At 36.5% G+C, this 21,674-nt stretch overlaps 1 protein-coding gene across 2 annotated transcripts in view; it reads right to left on the reverse strand.

Moving 5' to 3' along the window:
- LOC112935338 (uncharacterized) overlaps window positions 1-21,674 on the reverse strand; it is a 33,904-nt gene that overhangs the window by 8,297 nt on the left and 3,933 nt on the right. Inside the window, exons 1-5 of one of the 2 annotated variants that reach the window (XM_072761421.1) lie at window positions 10,638-10,694; window positions 10,307-10,428; window positions 8,569-8,707; window positions 5,212-5,333; window positions 3,338-3,448 (exon numbers count right to left, since the gene is read on the reverse strand). In XM_072761421.1, the coding sequence (XP_072617522.1) occupies window positions 3,338-3,448; window positions 5,212-5,333; window positions 8,569-8,707; window positions 10,307-10,390 (456 nt within the window). In that variant the 5' untranslated portion in view covers window positions 10,391-10,428; window positions 10,638-10,694. Of the gene's footprint in view, window positions 1-3,337; window positions 3,449-5,211; window positions 5,334-8,568; window positions 8,708-10,306; window positions 10,429-10,637; window positions 10,695-21,674 lie in introns of those variants that run through there. The other variant, XM_026019037.2, reaches the window with a different exon arrangement.

Here is a 21,674-nt window from a genome sequence, read left to right on the forward strand (position 1 = left end):
ACAAATAAATAGCATTCAGAATGTTGTGGGGTCTGACTCTTAACACATTTTATTTTCTTTTTTAAGTAGTAAAAATACTAACATAATTTAAATTAGGTGGGCCTCTAGTCTCTGAAACACACCTTGGACATGTTCTTGAACACACAGAAAACAGTTAATCACTTTAAACTTTCTAAACATGTTGCTGAGATATGAAATAGGCATGCAAATTAACCTACTGATATATCACAGTTTCCTCTTTTTCCTTCCCATCTCTGTTCCTCTCTCACACCCCACCACACAGGGTAAGAAATAATCTGGCAGATCAATTCATTATGGCAACCAACAGAGTGCCCAGGGAAACCCCCCAAAATGGCTCTGGACAAGCTGGAATGCTAACAATGCAAAGGTCACAAAGCCACTAAAATCAATTTAATCAATTTTCATGGGCACCTCCTATATATAAGATACTGTTTGGGGAGATACACCATGACCAATGAGATAAAACATCTACACTCAAAAATGTTATGTTCTACTAATAGGATGAAACAGCTATGTTGGTAACTCTAAGTGCCATTCAAGGAATAAGTAAGATATGAATAAAGGAAAATTCACCTTTAGCTTAGAGAAGACGGTGGAAAGAATTTAAATCAATGGGTCTTTCAATGTAAGGTAGAGCATAAGACACATGGCATGTACTCTTATTTCCTGAAACCCTATTATAATAACAATATAGGGTTTTTAGAAGAAAAGATGTATACCAACAAGGATGGGAGGAATGGGAAATGAAATAACAGAGATGAAATTTTGTAAGTTAAGAAAAAAAGAGGAATTAATAAGGAATTTAGGAGATCAGAAAAATCTGATTTCTAAGCTAGACAGATAGAAAGCAAAGACCCAGACTTGATTTATACTACAGAATCTCAAAAAAGGCTCACAATTGATGGTACTAGGTATCTCTGGGTGAGGGAGTAGGGAGAAATGCTAAAAATAAGGTAATTTGGTTCAAAGTCAGTTTTAAAAGCACCCAGACCCTTATACAACTTTCATATCTCCCAGCAAAAGAATAGAGACTGATTCTCTGGAAAGGGTAAAACAAAAGGTCTCTGGGTCAGGGACACCAGGATAAGTTGAAAGAAAGGCTAATGTACTGTAAACAAGGGAAGTAAGGCAGACAGGATGCTGTGAATCCCTAACATTTCACTTCTTTTACTCTACCACTCTGTCCCCAGGATGTTGCTTGCCATAGCCCAAGAGGAAAGATCTTAAGATATGTCATCAGATATTCCCCAACTAATTAATGACCCAAAAGAGATCACTTGACAGTGAAGCCCACAGTGTTCAGAATCCTCACTTAAGTGCTGAGAACTTCAATCAGCTTTTTTTTTTTCTTTCACTCTCTAAGTATGAACAGACAACCAAGGACTCCTAGACTTCTGAGCAAAGTCCTGCTAAAACAAAGACCAAAAAGAACAAAAAACAAAAAGCAGAGCCCAAGACTTAAAGGCTGATGCATTTCACCAGATAATATAAAAAATAACCCTGGAATTCCTTTCTGTTGCTCTTAAGGCCTCTCAAACACAACAACTGTCTCTCCCATTGCGAAAGGAAACTGTTAAGGTTGCCAAAAAAATGGTATAAAAACAGCTTTCTGTCATTGGGTTACTAATTGCCACCAAAGCCACAAGCCTTGAAAGTATGTGGGGTGGGCATTCATCTATATACTCCTTTGAAAAGCAAGGGGTAAAAATCTTTTAATGTGTAAATAAATGTGTTTTATATACCTTTATCATCATCTTAAAAAAATAACAATAAGTTACATGGTTCTCCCTTATTTATTAAAAGATTTATTTGAGAGAGAGAGAGAGAGAGAGAGAGAAAGAGAGGAGAGAGAGAATCCCAAGCAGACTCCCTGCTGAGCTCAGAGCCCCACACAAGGCTTGATCTCATGACCCCGAGATCATGATCTGAGCCAAAATCAAGAGTTGGATGCTCAACTGACTGAGCCACCTTGGTTGGCCAACAACTCCTTGGTTGTCCATTTATAAACTATGATTCTTAAGAGGTCAACTTTTAAACCTTAACTTCAAATTAAATTGATATTCTTAGTAGTTATGTGATTCTTATCATGCAAGAGTAACGTGTTCTTGTTCACTAAATATGGGACAGTGAGAAAAATCCATGGATTTATTAATGGACAATAAATTTGTTTCAATCATTTGCCTATTTCTTTTTTTTTTTTTTTTAAGATTTTATTTATTTATTCATGAGAGACCCAGAGAGAGAGGCAGAGACACAGGCAGAGGAAGAAGCAGGCTCCATGCAGGGAGTCTGACGTGTGACTTGATCCCAGGTCTCCAGGATCACGCCCTGGACTGAAGGCAGGCGCTAAACTGCTGAGCCACCCGGCTGCCCTCATTTGCCTATTTCTGAGATGAGAGATATATGCAAAGAAAAAAAAAGGAAGTCTGGAAGGAGGAAGAAAAAGTTTCCTTCAATAAATAAGGGGAGGACTAGATCTTTAATTCTACCGAGATGTCTTTCAACATCTTAACACCAGAGAGCCTTAGATGCTCAATGTTTCTCTGCATTGCCATTAGAAGTGTAGGATCCTCAGTGGAAGGATAAGAATGAGCACATTAACCAAGAAATGTTTTTTCTCATTCTTGGTTACTTTTCCTCTTACATGTAGAAAAAGAGAAAAGTTTTGTGGTAGCCCAACCCAAGGCATCATTCCCCCTGAACTGCCATTCTGTGGCATCCACAACTCCTCCTGGAAGCTTAGAAAAAGGATAAAGAACTGAAAGCATTACTTAACCTTTTTGATTACTTTCAATCTAAGAGTTTAATTAAGTACATTTATGACCTACATCTAGAGATTCAAAAATGCTGCTACCAAAACTAAACTACAGCAGAGATGAAAGAAATTAAGGAAAATTCTACTTTCTAGTAAAATTGGGGAGGAAGAAAAACGGGAGTGGAAAATAATTATAATTAAATTCACATTTATTCATGTTTTAAAATACTAAGTCAACTTGATCTGTTTCTGCACAACAGCAACCAGGAATAGATTCAAAAAGATTTTCCAACTCCAATCCAGAAGAAACTTAGCTAAATTATGCAATAAAATAGATAACAGAATATATATTTAAAAGGGTATCTTTACTACAGCATAGGGAACATAGTCAATGGTATTGTCATAGCACTGTATGGTGACAGACGGGAGCTACACTTGTGGTGAGTAAGCACTGTGTAAGGTATAGACTTGTCAAATCACCATGTTGTGCACCTGAAACTAATTAAACACTGCGTGTCAACTGTACTTCATTAGTAAAAAAATACATAAATAAAAGGGTACCTTTACTCTGTCAGTAAACTGGTATTTTTTTATGACCATTTCCTGCAATTGGCAAAAGTCTCCATTCAATTCTACTCCATATAGCTGCAGTGCTGAACTGTAAAGATAACCCTGAAAGAATGAAAACCTGTTATGATGCAAATGAATGAACTGTGAATTTATGTCTATATAAAATGTAAAAAATCAAACTTTAAAAAACAACTCAATAAAGTGAAAATAAAACGAAAGATAAATAATAATGTGTAATGTATATAACTCTTAAAACTTCAAGAACTTAGACTCTTACTGATCAAGACCTTGAATGTAGTTTATTAATTTCCATTATTTAAAAGTAATTATAGTTTGAAAGACTGATTTCTCACTTCTGACAAAATGGTACATTCAACCAAGTTGGAAATGAGAAAAGTGACCACATATAGAGTCTCTGTTTAATACCCTATTTCTATAATTTCTTGGAAAGTTACAGCAGGGGAAAGTAAGAAAGGAGTTAACCTGGGGGATGGGGAATATAATGGAAAATCATTCAGAGTCTGACACTAGAGGAAGGTGGCTGGAGATGTGTCTTGTTGGCTTAGGGAAGTCAGTCTGGCGTCTGCAATCTGCCAAATGTAACTGACCAATTAGCTAACAAGGATAATCAAGAACTGACTAGATATTAATATGTATCCATTTTTGGTGGTGATCACAAAAAAATAATATGAAAGGAAAGGTCAAATCATATTCTGAATATCACTTTACATTAACATCCATGTATGAACCAAATTTGTGTTTATAGCTAATGATAGATTTTTAGGATATGTTCAATGGAGCATATGCAGGTATTCAAAAATTTTCTGTCAGCTGAATCAGTAACCATTTTAATACAGAGAAAAATAAGAATATTTTTAAACTTATTAATGCTGCCACATACTTGCATAGCCATATTTTTTCAGCTATATACTTTTCTAACAAATCAAAAAATGGATAAGAGTGGAGCAAATATGGTATACAATCATAATCTCTACTGTTCTCTAAAAACAACCATTTGAAAAACTGTATATCCTATTATGGATATCTTTCCTAATCATAGAATAAAAGCCTTACTACTGAAAAATAAACTAAGCACTAAATAGTTAACTGTTGCCGTTTAGAGCAGGCAATGGATGCTGGGAACTGATAGTGCCTGTTTCTGGCATGAGTCTCTACTGCTGTTGGCCATATGTTTTAACAAGTCTGCTAATAACAACCAGAAACCACATTTAAGTTTTTTGATAAAATCAGTTAAGAGCATTAGAAATACTCATGATTTGAATTTTTAAAAAAGTCACATTGAAGTGATATTTCAGACACAAATGTCCACAAAGTTGAATCATAGAAAATTGGAGCAAGATGTGTCCTCGGATATCATTTAGTTAGCTTACTTACGGGTGAAGAACTTGAGCCAGGGGTGTTAAGTGACTTTGTTATGGCCACATGCAATTTCGTAAGTCAAGTAAATTTTATAAAAGCTTTAAAAAAATTTTTTTTAAATAAAAGCTTCTATAAAAGCTCTTTTTTTTTTTTTTTAATAAAAGCTCTTATCAAGGCTCAGTACACTATTTTAGCACAGTATAAAGAAAATGAAATTAGGAGGTCAAAAACAAAGTGTTATGAAGGTCACCTGCTTCTGCTTTGTTGATACTCCTCCAGCTGTGTCATAGAGACTCAGAAAAGGAAATCAGAGAGCTGGCCTTTGAAATTCCAAGTTCAATATAATATTTTAACCTTATTTATTCTGTTACTCTAATAAATAAAGCCAAGCTGTCACCTTGGATGGTGACAGGCCAAACTGTTGCTAGCAGCAGGAGGAGAAAGTATTTTCCCAATGTTGATTATGTCCACAAGCTGGACTTTACCCCATAAAGGACCGTGCCAAGCCTGGAGCCAACGTCAACCAAGACTTTTCCCGACAGATCAGGGAGTACATGATGATAAATGAACTTCAATTCCACGAGGGAGAAGGAATGAGAAATAAATCCTGGAGGATTAGAAAAGAATAAATATCAAATTGTGCTTGGGTATTACACATTCTATTCTGTATTTCTAATTCTTTTATCTATATTTATAAAGCATATTTCATGTTTTTCTCTTCATCAATGAAAGCCATTCAGAAATTGTTTAGAAAAAATTTATGTGATAATCTTGCACTCATTCACCTGAGCTATATTAGAGAAAATAACAATGAAGTCTCCGACATTTATTCATTTTTACTTTTTAAAGATTTATTTATTTACTTGAGAAAGAGAGTGAGAGCATGAGTGGGAGGGGCAGAAGGAGAGGGAGAGAATCCCAAGCAGACTCCACACTGAGTGCAGAGCCTCATGCGAGCTCAGGGCTCACAACCCTGAGAGCATGACCTGGGCTGAAACCAAGAGTCACATGCCTAAACTGCTGTGCCAGGTGCCCCAAAGTCTCTGACATTTAAAAGGCCTCTAGGGAATAGCTGCCCAGCAACCTGTCCCTATCCCTGTGTCCGAAGGTCCTTGGTTAGTCTTTTATTTTCCCATTTTCCCCCCTATGATTTTTAGTCTGTGCGATGCTTCCTAACTCCCGTATCATCTGGCTTTCTCGCCTTAGTCCAGAGCAACCACAGACTAGCCCCATATTACTGCATACAATATAGACTACCAAATGAATGACCATCCCTGGAGTTGAGCAATGTGGCAGCCCTGACCAACCTAAGATATGTTCTGGAGTGCAGGGAAGGGTATTAGGAAAGGAAGTAAAGATACTCCCAGAAATTATTATTTCCTCTAGTTTAATTGCTACAATTTTAAAATTGCTACAGACTTCCTAGCCCATCTTCTCACTCCACTGTTTCTGTAATCAAGTATCTGGGAGAGCCTGCATGTACTTTTTAAAAACTTCCTATACTATGTCCTACATAATATATTGGTCAGGAAGGGGAGAAACTTTGGCCATACCTAAACGATGATAGATGGTGGCAAAGAAAATGGAAGTAGGCAGGCTAATAATTCCTTGGAAGAAAATAAAAGGGTGTGACTGGGGGTGGGGGTGGGTTTTGACCACCATTGTACTGGTCTGCCTAGAATCTTCATCTTCACTACTCTGTCACTTTAGCACTTCTGCTTTGGGTTACAGAGTCATCATTAGTGTGTTATAGCTAGATAAGTCCCATGTCATATATTGGAAGGAAAGTTCCCCAGATGATAGTTTTTTTCAGATTTACTCTAGTTATATGGGCTGGCCTACATACCTAGTCACTATATACAACATGATTTCTATGGGAAAATATATCCTAATCTTAAAAGTTTTATTTGTCAAACATATCTTTAAACTTCTATAAATCAGGGGCACCTAGGTGGCTCAGTTGGTTGAGCATCCAACTCTTGATTTTGGCTCAGGTCAGGATCACAGGGTTGTAGGACTGAGGCTCATGACAGGCTCCTCACTCAGAGGAGAGTCTGCTGGAGATTGTCTCTCTCCACTCCCCAAAATTAAATAAATAAATCTAAAAAAACCCCTATAAATCAGATCTGATATGATTCACTTTTTAGTTTTCCTTCTATGATTCTTGTCTAAGTCCTTTTCTATTCTGTGAATTTCAACCACCCCCAATGGAAACTATAAGTGCTATCTAAAAATAGAATCTTAAATAGATCAGGAAAGTTTAATTCCCAATTATAATGTAGATACAATATACTTGTATTAGCAGCATATTACAAATTTGGCAGTAGTTAAGTAATATGAACACAAGATTACTTACCTGGAGAGCAGGCCACTCTAAGCCATTAACTCTGCATCTAAGTGACCAGAAATATTGAAATATAGCATGTCTAAAGTAATAGCCTAAGCAATCATATCCAATTTGAACTATATATATAAAATAAAAAGATTATATAAAAGATTTATAAAAGATTTTATATAAAGATTAAAGATTTTATATAAAGATTATATAAAATATTTTATATATATATAAAAGATTTTAAAAGATTTATTTATTTGAGAGAGAGAGAGCATGCACATGTGTGAGTGGTAGGGAGGGCCAGAGAATCTCAAGTAGACTCCTTGCTGAGTGCAGAGCTTGATCCCACAATCCTGAGACCATGACCTGAGCTGAAATCAAGAGTCTGATGCTCAACCGACTGAGCTACCCAGGTGACTCTTAAGAAAGAATACAGTAACAGAAAAGTTAACATATTAGCTACATGGGGTCAGTCTAGTTTCCCATTTTGGACACAGGTGCTCTATCTGAGGGACAGAGATGCAGAAGACTTTTTGTCACTAGAGTTGTCCTCTGTTACGGACTGGAGATATTCTACTAGGTCAAATTATGGCCTGAATAAACTCTTCCTCAAGATCATCTCTGTTTTCTGAATCCATGCATAATCAACAGTATCTGATTACTATCTGACTTCTCAAGTAGATGCTTTTATAGGGAGAACATTTCAGCCCCCTTGTAGTTACATTTCTGTTTGTGAATTAGCATTATGGTTTATCTATGAATCTCTTTGATACAGTATGGAAAGTATAAGTTGGTTTCCTGGTTCTCAGTCACTTGTGATTAGTTTCTGGACCTGCAAACTCACCTCTGATTAAACAGTTTCTGTGAAAAGCAGAGATACCCTGCTGGGACCCCTGGGTGGCTTAGTGGTTGAGTGTCTTTGGCTCATGTATGCTCACTGGTTCCTGGGATCGAATCCTGCATCAGGCTCCCCCACAGGGAGCCTGCTTCTCCCTCTGCCTATGTCTTTGCCTCTCTCTCTGTGTCTCTAACGAATAAATAAATGACATCTTTAAAAAATAAAAAAGAAAGAAAAGCAGAGATACCTTCCTCGGAGACATTAAGTGGCCCAGCTTCCCTGGACAATACTGCTGTTTGGTCTCCCTAATCTCAATAATCAGTAACGGCTACGCTACAGGGTTGGCCTTTTCCTTTCAAAAAACACCCAATGGGCAGCCCCAGTGGCGCAGCGGTTTGGCGCTGCCTGCAGCCCAGGGCCTGATCCTGGAGACCCCAGATGGAGTCCCACATTGGGCTCCCTGCATGGTGCCTGCTTCTCCCTCTGCCTGTATCTCTGCCTCTCTCTCTCTCTCTCTCTCTCTCTCTGTGTGTGTCTCTATGAATAAATAAATTAAAAAAACAAAAAAACAAAAAAACAAAAAACACCCAATGACTTGGTCAAGAATTTGTGTTATCAGAACAATGTAAAGTACACACAGTCATCAGATTTGCACACTTGAGTGCCTACCTAAAGGTGCAGTCTGATGTGAGCCACACACCATGCAGTAGTTTCTGCTCATTTTTCCTTCCTCACATAATGAATCAATAAAGTCTTCATCATAAAGGAATGCATCAACGTGAACTGTGGGTTCTGGCTGCTGCTCTATCTGGTGGAGAGAAGAAGAACTTCAAAAGAAACCAAGTACAAAGGAGTCTCTTTTTATTGCTAAATAAGGCAAAACATCAGTGGTTCAGATGCTAAAATTCCGAGAGCAACAACAAGGCACAGAAAGACAAGTTTCACTTATTAAAGAGCAACCCTGCTCTTCCTTCATTCTTTTTTTTTTTTTTTCCTGAGACACCAGCAACTTTTAATTTGGTCTGTAATGATACAAAGCCTGGCTAGGGGAAATATATAAAATTTGAGTTCAAGGAGTATTTATTTTGTGGCCATCTCGTCCATCCTAGGTAGTATATTTTACAAATAAAGAAACCCCCATTCAGAGATTTCTCCAAAGAAATGACCAAAAGAGGGGAAAGAATTGAAACTAATACTAGGTCTCCTGAGTCCCACACATCAGTGACTTAGCAAGTGATCTTTTCCCAGAGGCAAAGTTTTCAAATAATAAAAACATCAGTACAATTTCATGCTTACAACTAATAGCCCTTTATTAATACTGGTAATACATGATATAATAGCAAGTGGCAACAAAGAGAAAAATGTCTGATTCCTTTTACCTTAACTATAATAAAGAATCAACTTATCCACTTAGTGATCTACAAAATTCTATGTACATCTACACACACACATCTATATTGTAAATGTGTAAAACACATGGACATACACAAGAACCAGAAGGAAACAACAGAAGATACAAATAGTTTGTTAGGAGAAGGGATTATGGGTCGACCATTACATTCAAGGAATACTTTTTTGTTGTTTCATATATTTTGGTATATCATGCTACTGATGGGACTGCCTTATGAATAATATCCAAACTATACTACAAACATTTTTGTCGGTTTTTATATTAGCCACTATTTTCCACCTTTGGGAGTACTGTGACTGGATATTTACTAAGATTTGCTAGTGCTCACAATGTGCACAGCACTGTTACAAATGTACAGGATTTGGTTCCTCTGCTTAGGAATCTACGTAGTAAAAAACCACATGGAGGGGTGCTGTTTTCAGATTAGTGGGAGAAGACATTATTATTATTATTTTTGCTTTAGGAAACAATATTCTCAGTATATGTACCCGATAAAAGTTGAGGTTTAAAGGGACTTGGATGAGGGGGCGGTCTGTAGAAGAAAAATGAGAACTTATTTTAGGGATGAAGGAACAGGATAAGCAAAAACCATATGGCACAAAAGCAGGAGAAGGAAACAAAGAGATGAACTTCACCTCTGGCAAAAGTGGGGGATGTGGAACAGGAAAGAGAAAACCAGGACAATGATGGAGGCAGGGCCAGATTACTGTTGGGCCTTGTTTTTGTGTGTGTGTGTGGGGGGGGGGGGGGGCGTGGAGGGAAGGGGGTTGAATGCCTGGCAAACAGGATGCCCTCAAAAAAAAAAAAATCTGTCGAATGAATGGGGAGCCAGAGGATTATGGACTCAAAAGAATTGGGGACATCGTTGAAGCACCAAATGAAAAATTGTTTTTAAAGCCAAATTCAGGACTAATTAGACTGGAGAGGCTGCAGGATTAGGGAAGACTAAGAGAACCCTCAAGGAGCAGTAACGGTACATTAATTTAATGTATTTACTTTTCGGAGGGATAGATGTTCTGAGGACAGCATTGTGTCAAGAGGTAAGCAATTCCGAAGGTCCTCTGCTATGTTTTTCAACATAATGTCATTATTGTCTTGAGTGAATTCATCAAAATCTCCTGGAAAAAAAAATAAAGAAATCTCTTTTTTGGTTTTGGTCATACTTAGACTAAGTGAACACAACAGACATATTTTCCATTAGCATCAAATTTGTAGCAATAAATAAACCTTCTAACCAATGAAATATTCGAAGTCTAATGAATGTTCCATTTCAAATCTCGAGTTTTTCCTTTTTCTAAACCATTTGAAAATACAAAACATGGGGCACCTGGGTGGCTCAGTAGTTAAGCGTTTGCCTTTGGCTCAGGTCGTGATTCCGGGGTCCTGGGATCGAGGCGTGCATTGGGCTTCCTGTGAGGACCCTGTTTCTCTCTCTGCCTCTCTCTCTGTGACTCTCATGAATAAATAAAATATTTTTTTTAAAAATACAAAACTTAAAAAAAAATAAATAAAAATACAAAACTTGACTACTTCAGCCTGTTTGAGAAAAACAAAAGCAATTAAAAAATATATAGTATTTTAACTGTTTTTACTCAAGAACAGCACTGCCATTAGTTTGTAGGGTCTTAAACTCACCAGTAAGTAGTCAAATATTCCTTCTCTGACTATACAGATCTGAGAAGTATAGGACATATCTCAGAGATAATTAAAATGATAATTTAGATCTGAGTACCCCTGCCTTCAATAAAATATACCTAAGACTTCAGATAATAAGCACTAACAACAGCTGGCACCAACCATATAATAAACTTCACAATAATCATGTTGCCCTGCTGCATTTGAGCAGCAGACAAATGATCATTAAAATAGCATGTTTCTGGGGGTGCCTGGCTGGCTCAGTTAGTGGAACATGTGACTCTTAATCTCGGGGTTGTGAGTTTAAGCCCCACATAGGGTGTAAAGATTACTTTAAAGAATAAAAGTGTATTTCTGATGGTTATGGTGTACTTTTGGATGATGTGACAAAAAGGGGAAGGGAATGGGAGGGAGAGAGAGTGTGTAGCAATAAAGATGGAGAAGATCTGGTTAAGAGATTGACAGCTGTTGCATCTAGGTGAGAGTATAAAAGTGGTGTTCATTGTTCTGTTTTTTCTACTTTTCTGTGTGTTTAATTTTTTTGGTTCTAAAACAGTATTATTTCTAAGTGGGCTCATATGTAATTTTAAATAGAATGTGACTTATCTGGAAGTAACATACTCCTAAAGTTAGCTACTGTCTGGGATGCCAAATGTAGACTAGAAAGCTCTACTAATGAAAATATTTTACCTTTCTCTTAAAAGACTTTCTTATATTGAATTTTTGCTAGAATAAAAGCACCCCAAGGGAATTGTTTATTACTCTGTTTTAGAAGGAAAACCAGGAGATCCTGAAGGGAAATGTCATCTGTGTCCATATCCCCTGCTCTCAAATCTTTGGTTGTTTTTAAGTAGGCTCATGATTTTGTTCTTAAAAAATAATTCTTGTGTTGGTGCAGAATGCTATTTTCATGTCACTATTAACGAAAGTTACAAAGCAGGCCAACAGCAGCACAAAGGAAATAAAGCGGAGGTTTTTTATTTCTAAATACAAGTGCTCATCTTTTTAGCTATGCCCTGTATATGAAGGATCTTTTTCTGCATTAACTTCTCACTGAGCAGTCATAGTTAATACAAAGATTTGGCTCTCTGAACTGATGAGGAAAGGCATTTGAGCCGTTTTATCCTTCTTGCCTATCTAGTATAATGTTCTAAGCTGTTGCTTCAAATTATTTCTAGAAGGAGGCAGAATATAAGTTAGAGTAACAAAAATTCTATTAAAATTCATTCCAAATTGTTTTCAGTGGAACTTAAATAGCATCTGTGATACGTTTTTCAAAAAAAAAAAAAAGGCCTTTTTAACTGTATTTGTAAAATCTAATTAAATCTTCCTAAGGTGCTAATTAAACATTTATTTAAGTAATCTCAACAATCAACATGGGGCTCAAACTCATGACCCTGAGATCAAGAGATGCATGCTCCTCGGACTGAGCCAGCCAGGCGCCCCTCAAGGTGCTAATTAATACCTAACAACTGCTTAGCTTCCTTCCCTCCATAGATAGATAGAACACTGTCTGGGAGCCTGTGTGACTCACATTTAAGTCTAATAATATCACTCCCACTAGTGATCCTTAGCAGGTTCTCTCAATTTGTAAATGGTGAAACTAGAGGAGCCACTAAAAATCTCATTATGTGAAACTAAGATATTCCCTATCCCAACTTCTTTGGACTTAATTCTGTAATATAAAGTCATGTTAATGAAACAGTTTGCATGTGCTTCTGCCTTATAAAATGAGTCTTAACAGTGAAAAGGGAACTAGATTATGAACGATTACCAATGGGCCCATCCTTTTACACATCTCCAATATACCTAGGATAGTTGTTTAGTTTTTGCTTGAACACTTTCAGGGCTAGCATTTCTTCCATGTGGTGGAGCCAGGATCTGCCGCTCTGTAACATTAACTCATTTTTCCAGTTTCAGCCTGGGAGGAATCATCATCTTCAATGCTAAACAACATTTACTGAATGAACACTTCTGACATGCTAGACTTGGTGTGGTGCTTTTCACATGACAATCCAAGCAACCTACAAGTGGTACTATAATCACTTCTATTTTATAACAACAGCACCAAAAAATCCAAGGTCAGAGGTTTAAGTTACTTGTGTCCGGTCATATTGGCCAGAAAGTGGTGGAGCTGGGGATTGAATGCAGGTCTTAGTCTGAACTTTTTTTTAAGGTTTTATTTTTAAGTAAATATGTGGAGCTTGAACTCAACCCCGACACTGAGAGTCATATGCTCCTCCGACTGAGCCAGCCAGATGCCCCCCCCTTTTTTTTTTTTAATTTTTTTTTCTTCTTCTTCTTTTTTTTTTTTTCTTTTTTTTTCAGATGCCCCCTTAGTCTGAACTCTTAATTACTACACCAGACAGTTCTCTAAAGTGGCAAAGAAGGTAGCTGGCTAGTAACAGTTCTCTTACCGCTATCATAGTTTTCTCTTCTCCCCACCTCTGACCACAGTTCTCCATATGACGTGCAGTCGTATCTTTTGCCATTGGCTTCCAGACTTGTTTAACAGAACCCTTTAAATGTGGCCCTGCAACCAACACTAGGCAATCTAGTTCTCTAATCCATGACTACCTTAGTTTATTCTCTTCTATCACTTTGTAGCATCTGGGGCCCTGATCACTACCACCACAGGGTGATTAGTAGATTTGGAAGGGGGGATGGAGGCAGTGGAGGCCAAAGAGTGTCTCAAAAAGTCATATGTAAAGATTAAGGAAGCTGGAACACTGATAGATAGGAATGGCTGCTAATTTTGAACCATCATAATAGATTTCCAGCTGTCTGAAATAGGTTTGTCAACATCCTAATTAACATGAGCATCACCAGTCAAGATGAGAGATACTAAGAAACTGTATATTAAATTCAGTCATTCAAAAAAGGTAGTATTACACGAAGACTGCATTGTTTTATCTCAATATGAAGGATACCAGGTGAAAGCATGAATTGGCACCCCTTACCGTGGACAATAACTCTGATTCAAACACACTCAAGGGTAAAAAGAGATTTTTTCAGTTACAGCAATGATTCTTCACCATGGTTCTAGTCAAAGAGGATCTGCATATGGGATTTATGTGATTCATAAAGGGCCTAAAGTTGGATGCTTGGTTGTATACATAAATACATATACTTTTCTAGGAAGAAAGTTCTTAAGAAATCTTCAATAATTATAGGTAATACTACTGAGCACTCTATGTAAGGCACTGTAGGAATTTTTAGTGCAAGAAGGTTAAGATTAGCTTTAGTATCTGTAGTGGCTGGCAAATAACTTCTGAAAAGAACAGCAAAATATTTCTGCCCTAATAATGGCTGTACAGGTCAAAAAAGCATGATACGATAGGATATTACTGACATGTGTAAAACACATTGTATATTTACTCTGTTATTAAAGTTCAAGTCCTTAAAACATAATTTCTAAAGGCTGTGCAATATTCTAGTATTGTCTATTTACTTAACCATCAGCTCCTTCTAATACACATTTAGATATAGTTAGAATTGTGAAAAATTAAGTACACTGCAACTAACATTTTGGCATCCATCATCTCTTTGCATTTCTGATTATTTCCTTACTATAAATGTCTAGAAGTAGAAGTACTTACTATTTTAAAGGCTCTTGCTACATATTGTCAAATTTCTTTCCTGAAAGATTATACCAATTTATCTTAATAGAAAAGAATATGTGTCTCATTAAACCCTTGCAGCATTAAATATTACCATAAAAACACACTTTGTTGTTTTAATTTGCATTTCTTTAATTACTGGTGAGGCTAACATCTTTTAACATGTGTAATAGCTATTTCAGAATGTGTGGTAACAGTATTATGCTTGGAAAAAGATTAAAGAAAGGTGTTAATCAGTTGCCTGACAGTAAAGTTTTTCTCAAATTACACATGTAGGTGGGAAGGGAGTGGAGGAAGAAAAGCTTCTCTAGAGGCCAAAGTTAATTCTTTCAGAATTTCCTAGTTATTTTTAAGGAAATATATGAGGAAACAGAAACCACCAAAATTGATGGTGTATGAATCAAATCTTACTTTTTTTTATCTAGTCAGTATCAAGTCCTACTCCCTTTTGCTCGCAAATTCTACTTTCTCTTTATTTCCACTTCAACCACCTCATAACCAGTCATCACCTCACACTTTGACACCTTACACCATGACAAACTCATAATTAGCTCCTTGATATTGGTCTCCCCCCACTATAAAATATCTTGTACTTCTATTTTAAACTACTTTCTGCCCCCCCAAAAAAACTAATTTCACTTTAACCTCACTTTTTTTTTTTTTAAGATTTTATTTTCAAGTAATCTTTACACCCAACATGGGACTTGAACTTACAACCCCGAGATCAAGAATCACACACTTCACTGAGCCAGCCAGGTGCCCCAAACCTATCACTCGTTTCCCTTAACAGGTTTTCGATATTTTTCTACATTTTAACCTAGCAAGTCTCACTTTAGATATTTAAGGTCTTCTATATCAGCAGAGTCTACCCATCCTATTTTCCATTCTCATTATCCCCTGACATAATTTCTCCTCAAGACAGGCCAATCTCTCCAGTTGTTTTCCATAGTCTTTCCTGTTTATACTATTCCTTTCAACTGCATGACCTTGTCTTTTGCAACAGGGCCTGCCCAATTTATTTTGCCTCCATGAGGTCTTACCCTCAACCTGTAGCCTTAACTCACCCACATCTTTACCTCTAATGACTTAGAGTGCATAATTAAACAGAGTTACATGTTACCTACTATTCATTCATATCACATATTACTCTGAAGTCCCTATTCAAATTTTAAAAATTTATTGAGGGGGCTTCTGGTCCCGGACAAGATGGCAACTTTCCTCACTTTCCCCTGTTCCTCCCCTATAACTACAACTAAATACCCTGGAAATAATTCAACAGGCAATTATGAAGACTCTGAAAGCTAGAAAGGTCAACTATCTGGGTGTCTTACGATTAAAGAAAGGCCACTGCAGTGAGTTCCCTGGGTTTTCTTTTTATCTTCCATGTAGCTTAGACTGGGCACCAGAAAGACCTGCATCCCAGAACAACTAACAGACATAGGGGAGAAAAAAATAATGAAGAAAAACTTGCTATCTCTTGCCAAAGACTGGCAAAAAGGGAAGAACAACAGGCGACCTACTGAGAAACCCTAAGCCACACTCCACACCTAGGGCAGTAGTAGACTACCCAGTCTTCAGGCCCTCAACTCGGGGGTATAAACAGACCTAGGTCTGGCATCTACCAGCCACCTGCCCAGTGGTGGAGAACACAGGCCCTGAATTGCTTGTTTCCTTACCCTCACCGGTGGGAGGCAGCTCAGTGAGACAGGGCAGCCCAGAATCTTTCCCCATGCAGGTGACACCAGTATAGATTGAACAAGAACTGTAGCAGTGCCAAAGAATGAAGCAGAACTGAACAGCACTGCAAGGACACTGAAAACTCAACTGTTATCAGGCTAAGAACCAAAAGGTTAAAACTAAGGCAACTGCCTATTAAGATACAAAATCTGAAGAGGAACAAGAGTCTTAGCATAATATTCAAAATATCTTGGATACATTCAAAATTATCCTAGCGTAATACCCACAATATTCATGATACAATGGAAAATCAATTATCACTCAAAGAACAGGAAAAATAACCACTTGATTCGTAATTTGAATCTGACAATCTCTGAATTATTTATCCAATATCCAAATGAATCAGAATTTGGATTATCAGAAAAGGATTTTAAGCAACCATCATAAAAATGCTTTAATAAAGAATTATGAGTTTTCTTGTAACAAGTGAAAAAAAATCTCGGCAAAGAAATGGAAGTTATAAATAATGAAATGGAAATTACAAAACTGAAAATAATCAATCATCCAAATTAAAAAAAAAACTTGCTGGAAGGGCTTAATAGCAGAGATGACAGAGGACAGAACCACTGAACTTGAGGACAAGAGATAAAATTTACTCCAACTGAACAACACAGAGAAAAGACTGAATAAAAGTTAGTTGAACAGAGCCTTAGATGTCTGTGGGTCAATAAGAAAAGATATAACTTTAGTATCAGAGTTGCATACGTGGAAGAAAGAGTGTGGGTCTGAAAAGCATGTTAAGAAATATAGCTAACCACCCTCCCCAAATGTGGTTTTTAAGAAGCTGAGAAACTCCAAAATAGGATAGACCCAAAGAAATACACAGAAAGACATATCATAATTAAACTTCTGAAAATAAAAGGCAAGGAACAAATCTTAAAAGCAACCTGAGAAACGATTCATTAACTGTAGGCAAATATCAATTTGAACAACAGCAAATTTTTCATCTGAAACCATAGGAGCCAGAGGGAAGCACAACATTTTTCAAGTGCTGGAGAAAAAGGACTGTAAGCTGTGGAGTTTATATCTTTATGAAATTGTCCTTTAGAAATGAAGGGGAAATAAAGACATCCTCAGATGAGGAAAACTAAGAGAATTTGTTGCCAGCAGATTTACCCTTAAAGAATGGCTATAGGAAGTTCTCCAACAGAAAAGAAAGAGCAGAAGGTTTGGAACTTCAGAAAGGAAAGAACAGAATGGGTAAAAATAGAGTAGAATGGGCAAAAATAGAGTAGGTATGAAAGGCTTTTTGTCATTAGTTTCTTACAACATATTTGATGATTTAATCAAAATTTATAAAATCATCTGATATAGTGTTCAATGTATATTGAGGAATACATAAAACAATACAATTTAAAAAGTGGTAAAGAGACATAAATGGAAGTAAAATTTCAATACTTCACTCAAGTAATAAGCACTGATACCAGTAGATGGTGATGAGTTACGCGTATGTAACTACAAAGAAGAGCAATCACAAAGAAAACTATATACTCAGAAAAACAAAGAATTCTAAAACTAGTTCTAGTGATCTATAGGAAGGCAATAACAGATTAACAGAGTAACAGATAACAGGTTATGAAACAGAAGGAACAAGCAGAAAACAAACAATAAGATGCCAGACTTAAGTTCTGACACAGTAATAATTTTTTTTAAAGATTTATTTATTCATGAGAGACACAGAGAGAGACAGAAAGAGAAAGAGAAAGAGAGAGAGAGAGAGGCAGAGATACAGGCAGAGGGAGAAGCAGGCTCCACACAGGCAGCCTACACAGGACTCCATCCTGGGTCTCCAGGACCATGCCCCGGGGCTGAAGGCAGGCGCTAAACCTCTGAGTCCCCCAGGCTGCTGGCAATAATTACTTTAAATGTAAATGCTCTAAATGTATCAATTAAAAGACAGAGGTTGGCAAAGTAGATTTAAAAACACAACCCAATAGAAACTCACTTCAAACATAATGACATAGGAAGAATGAATATAAAAGGATAGAAAAAATACATTGTGCAAACAAAAAAAAATGGTAGTGGTTATATTAATATGAGATACAGTAGACTTGAAAGCAAAGGAAATTATTAGGAACAAATAGAAATATTACATATTTATTAAAGGATCAATCTACCAAAGAACCATAGTTATCCTATGTGCATCAGTAAACAACAGCTTCAAAATACATGAAATAAAAACTGATAGATGTGAAGGCAGAAAGAGGCAAATTCACAATTATAGCTGAGGACTTTAAGGCCCCAATCTTAGCAACTGAAAAACTACTGCGCAGAAAATTAGCAAAGATGTAAAACTGAAAAATATAATCGACTAACCAGATGTAACAGCTATTTATAAAACACTCTACTAAACAAAGTGGAATACACAGTTTTTTCCATAGAACGTTCACCAGGATAAATTATACCCTGGGTCATAAAATAATAAAAAATTTAAAATAATTGAAGTTATGCAGAGTATCTGCTCTGACCATAATGGAATTAAATTGGAAATCAGTAACAGGTAAATCTCCAAACACTTGGAAATTAAAGAATACACTTTTAAACAATAATAGTTACAGTAATCAAGACAGTGTGGTATTGGTCAGGGAGAGATACGTAAAGCAACAGAATATAATAGAGAACTCAGAAACAGATCCACATAAGAATGCCCAACTGATTTTGATAGCCTTGTCAACAAATGGTGCTGGGAGAAATGGACATCGACACGGGGATAAAAATGAACTTCAACCTAAACCTCACACCTTATGCAAAAGTTAACTTGGATCAAAGAATTAAATGCAAAAGACAAAACCAAAGTTCTTAAAGAAAACTACAACACAGATCTAGAGCTAAACAAAGTTTTTTTTTTTAAGATTTTTTTTTTAATTTATTATTCATCAGAGATACACAGAGAGAGAGAGGCAGAGACACAGGTAGAGGGAGAAGCAGGCTCCATGCACCAGGAGCCCGATGTGGGATTCGATCCCGGGTCTCCAGGATCGCGCCCTGGACCAAAGGCAGGCACCAAACCGCTGCGCCACCCAGGGATCCCGCTAAGCAAAGTTCTTAAAGTTGACTCAAAAAAGGAAAAGTGAGGGGCTCCTGGGTGGCTCAGTGGTTGAGTGTCTGCCTTTGGCTCAGGTTGTGATCCTGGGGTCTTGGGATGGGGTCGCATCTTGCTCCCCGCGGGGAGCCTGCTTCTCCCTCTGTTATGTCTCTGCCTCTCTGTGTCTCTCATGAATAAATAAACAAAATCTTTAAAAACAACAAAACAAAAAAGTTAAAGTGAATACAATGGACCTCATCAATATTAAAAACTTCTGCTTTTAAAAACTGTGGTAAGAGGAGGAACAAATTACAGACTGGAAGAAAATATTTGCAAACTACATATATGACAAACGTATATAGAACTCTGAAACGTATATAGAACTCTCAAAATGATAGTATACAAAAAAATACAATTAAAAAGGGGTAAGAGACATGAACAAGCATTTTATCAAAGAGGATATTCAAATGGCAAATAAACACTTAAACAAAAGGTCAACATCATTAGGGAAATGGAAATTAAAATCCACTATAAAATTAACAGAATGGTTAAATAAAAAAATACTGATAAACAAAATGCTAGTGAGGATGCAGAGAAATTGGATTACTCATATATTGTTTGTATAAATGTAAAATGGTATAGCCACTCTGGAAAACAGTTTGGCAGTTTCTGTAAAACTAAAAATGCACTTACCATATGACTCAGCAATTACACTCTCGAATATTATCACAGAGAAATGAAAACTTATGTTAAACAAAAATCTGCACATGAATGTTCAAGTATGTTATTTGTAAGAAAGGCTTGACCAGACTAGGCATTTCAGAGGCTTCTTTACTCACATGCCTAATGCCAAGGCTAGGATGGCAAGAACAGTTACAACCTGGTTGGGTATCTTGCTCTCCATAGGATAGGTGGGAATTCCTGACAGTTTGACAATCTCAAGGTAAACTATATACATTTGGTTAGCTTCTTCAGACCAAGCATTCCAAGAAACAGAAAGTAGAAGTTGCCAGTTTCTTAAATCCTGGATCCAAAACTGACAAAGTGTAACTTCTGCTATATTCTATTGGCCAAAGCTTTCACAGAGCACATCCAGATTCAAAGGCAGAGGATACAGATAAGATCTCTCATGGAACGAGGATTAAGGAGCTTGCGGACATTTCCAAAAGACAGCTTTATAAAAATAGAATTCATATACAATAAACTGTACATATTTAAAGTGTATAATTACATAAATTTGATGTATGCAGACATGAAACCATCACTTATAATCAAGATAGTGGACATATCTGTCACCCCCAAGTATTTCCTCTTGCCCATCTGTAATCCTTCTCCTCTCCAACCCCTCCACTCACTCAGCTGCCAGAGACCTATTTTCTGTCACTACAGATTAGTTTGCATTTTTTAGTTTTAAATAAATGAAATTATATAGTTTTTTTTAGTATGGTTTCTTTCAGTATAATTTAAACATGCCATTGTGCAAGTAACTTCTTTCCATTTATTTGCCAAGTAGTATTCTATTATAAAAATATACCACAAATTGTTTCTCCATTTACCTGTTCCTAACTGAAATGCCTCCCTCCTCTTTTTCTTCCGTATTGTACTGGCCAGAAGCTGTATTATGATGCTGGATAGTAGTAATGAGTGCACATTCTTGTCATTTCTGATTTTAGGGGAAAGAACTCAGTCTTTCACCATTAAGTATGAGGTTAGCTGTAGATTTTTCACAGATGCCCACTATCAGGTTGAGAATGTTCTCTTCTAGTCTGATGAGAGTTGTTATCAGGAAGAGATCTAATTGTCTAATGCTTTTCCTGGTCTATTGAGATAATAATATAGTTTTTTTTTTTTACTTAACATGGTGAATTAATTGATTTTTAAATGTTAAACCAACAATACATCCTTGGGATAAACCTACTTGTTTATGATGTGTTATTCTTTTTATATATCATCCCCATTTTTAATATACAACAATATGTTAAAGTACAAAAGTACTTTAGAGAAAAGTATAATTCTTTCTTTTTGTTTAATGGAAAAATGTTAAGAGGTACCAACTAAAAAGAAAAAGAGGTACCAGTTTGCTCAGTACATCTTTTTAGTTTTTGAAAAATCAATCTATTTTTGTTGCCTCATATAATTGATAACTTTCATAAATTCACATGGTTTCAATAAAGACTGGAATATCTTTGTTATACTGATACTTCCTCAATGGTAATGCAATATGGACTGGCACAGTATGCCATCTGACAATGTATCTAGAAACCAGGCGTGGCTTTTTAGATTTGTAGGAATTTCTTTTTTTTAAATTTTTTTTTTAAATTTTTTATTTATTTATGATAGTCACAGA

The sequence above is a fragment of the Vulpes vulpes genome, chromosome 6, assembly GCF_048418805.1.
Source record: "Vulpes vulpes isolate BD-2025 chromosome 6, VulVul3, whole genome shotgun sequence".
NCBI lineage: Eukaryota > Metazoa > Chordata > Mammalia > Carnivora > Canidae > Vulpes > Vulpes vulpes.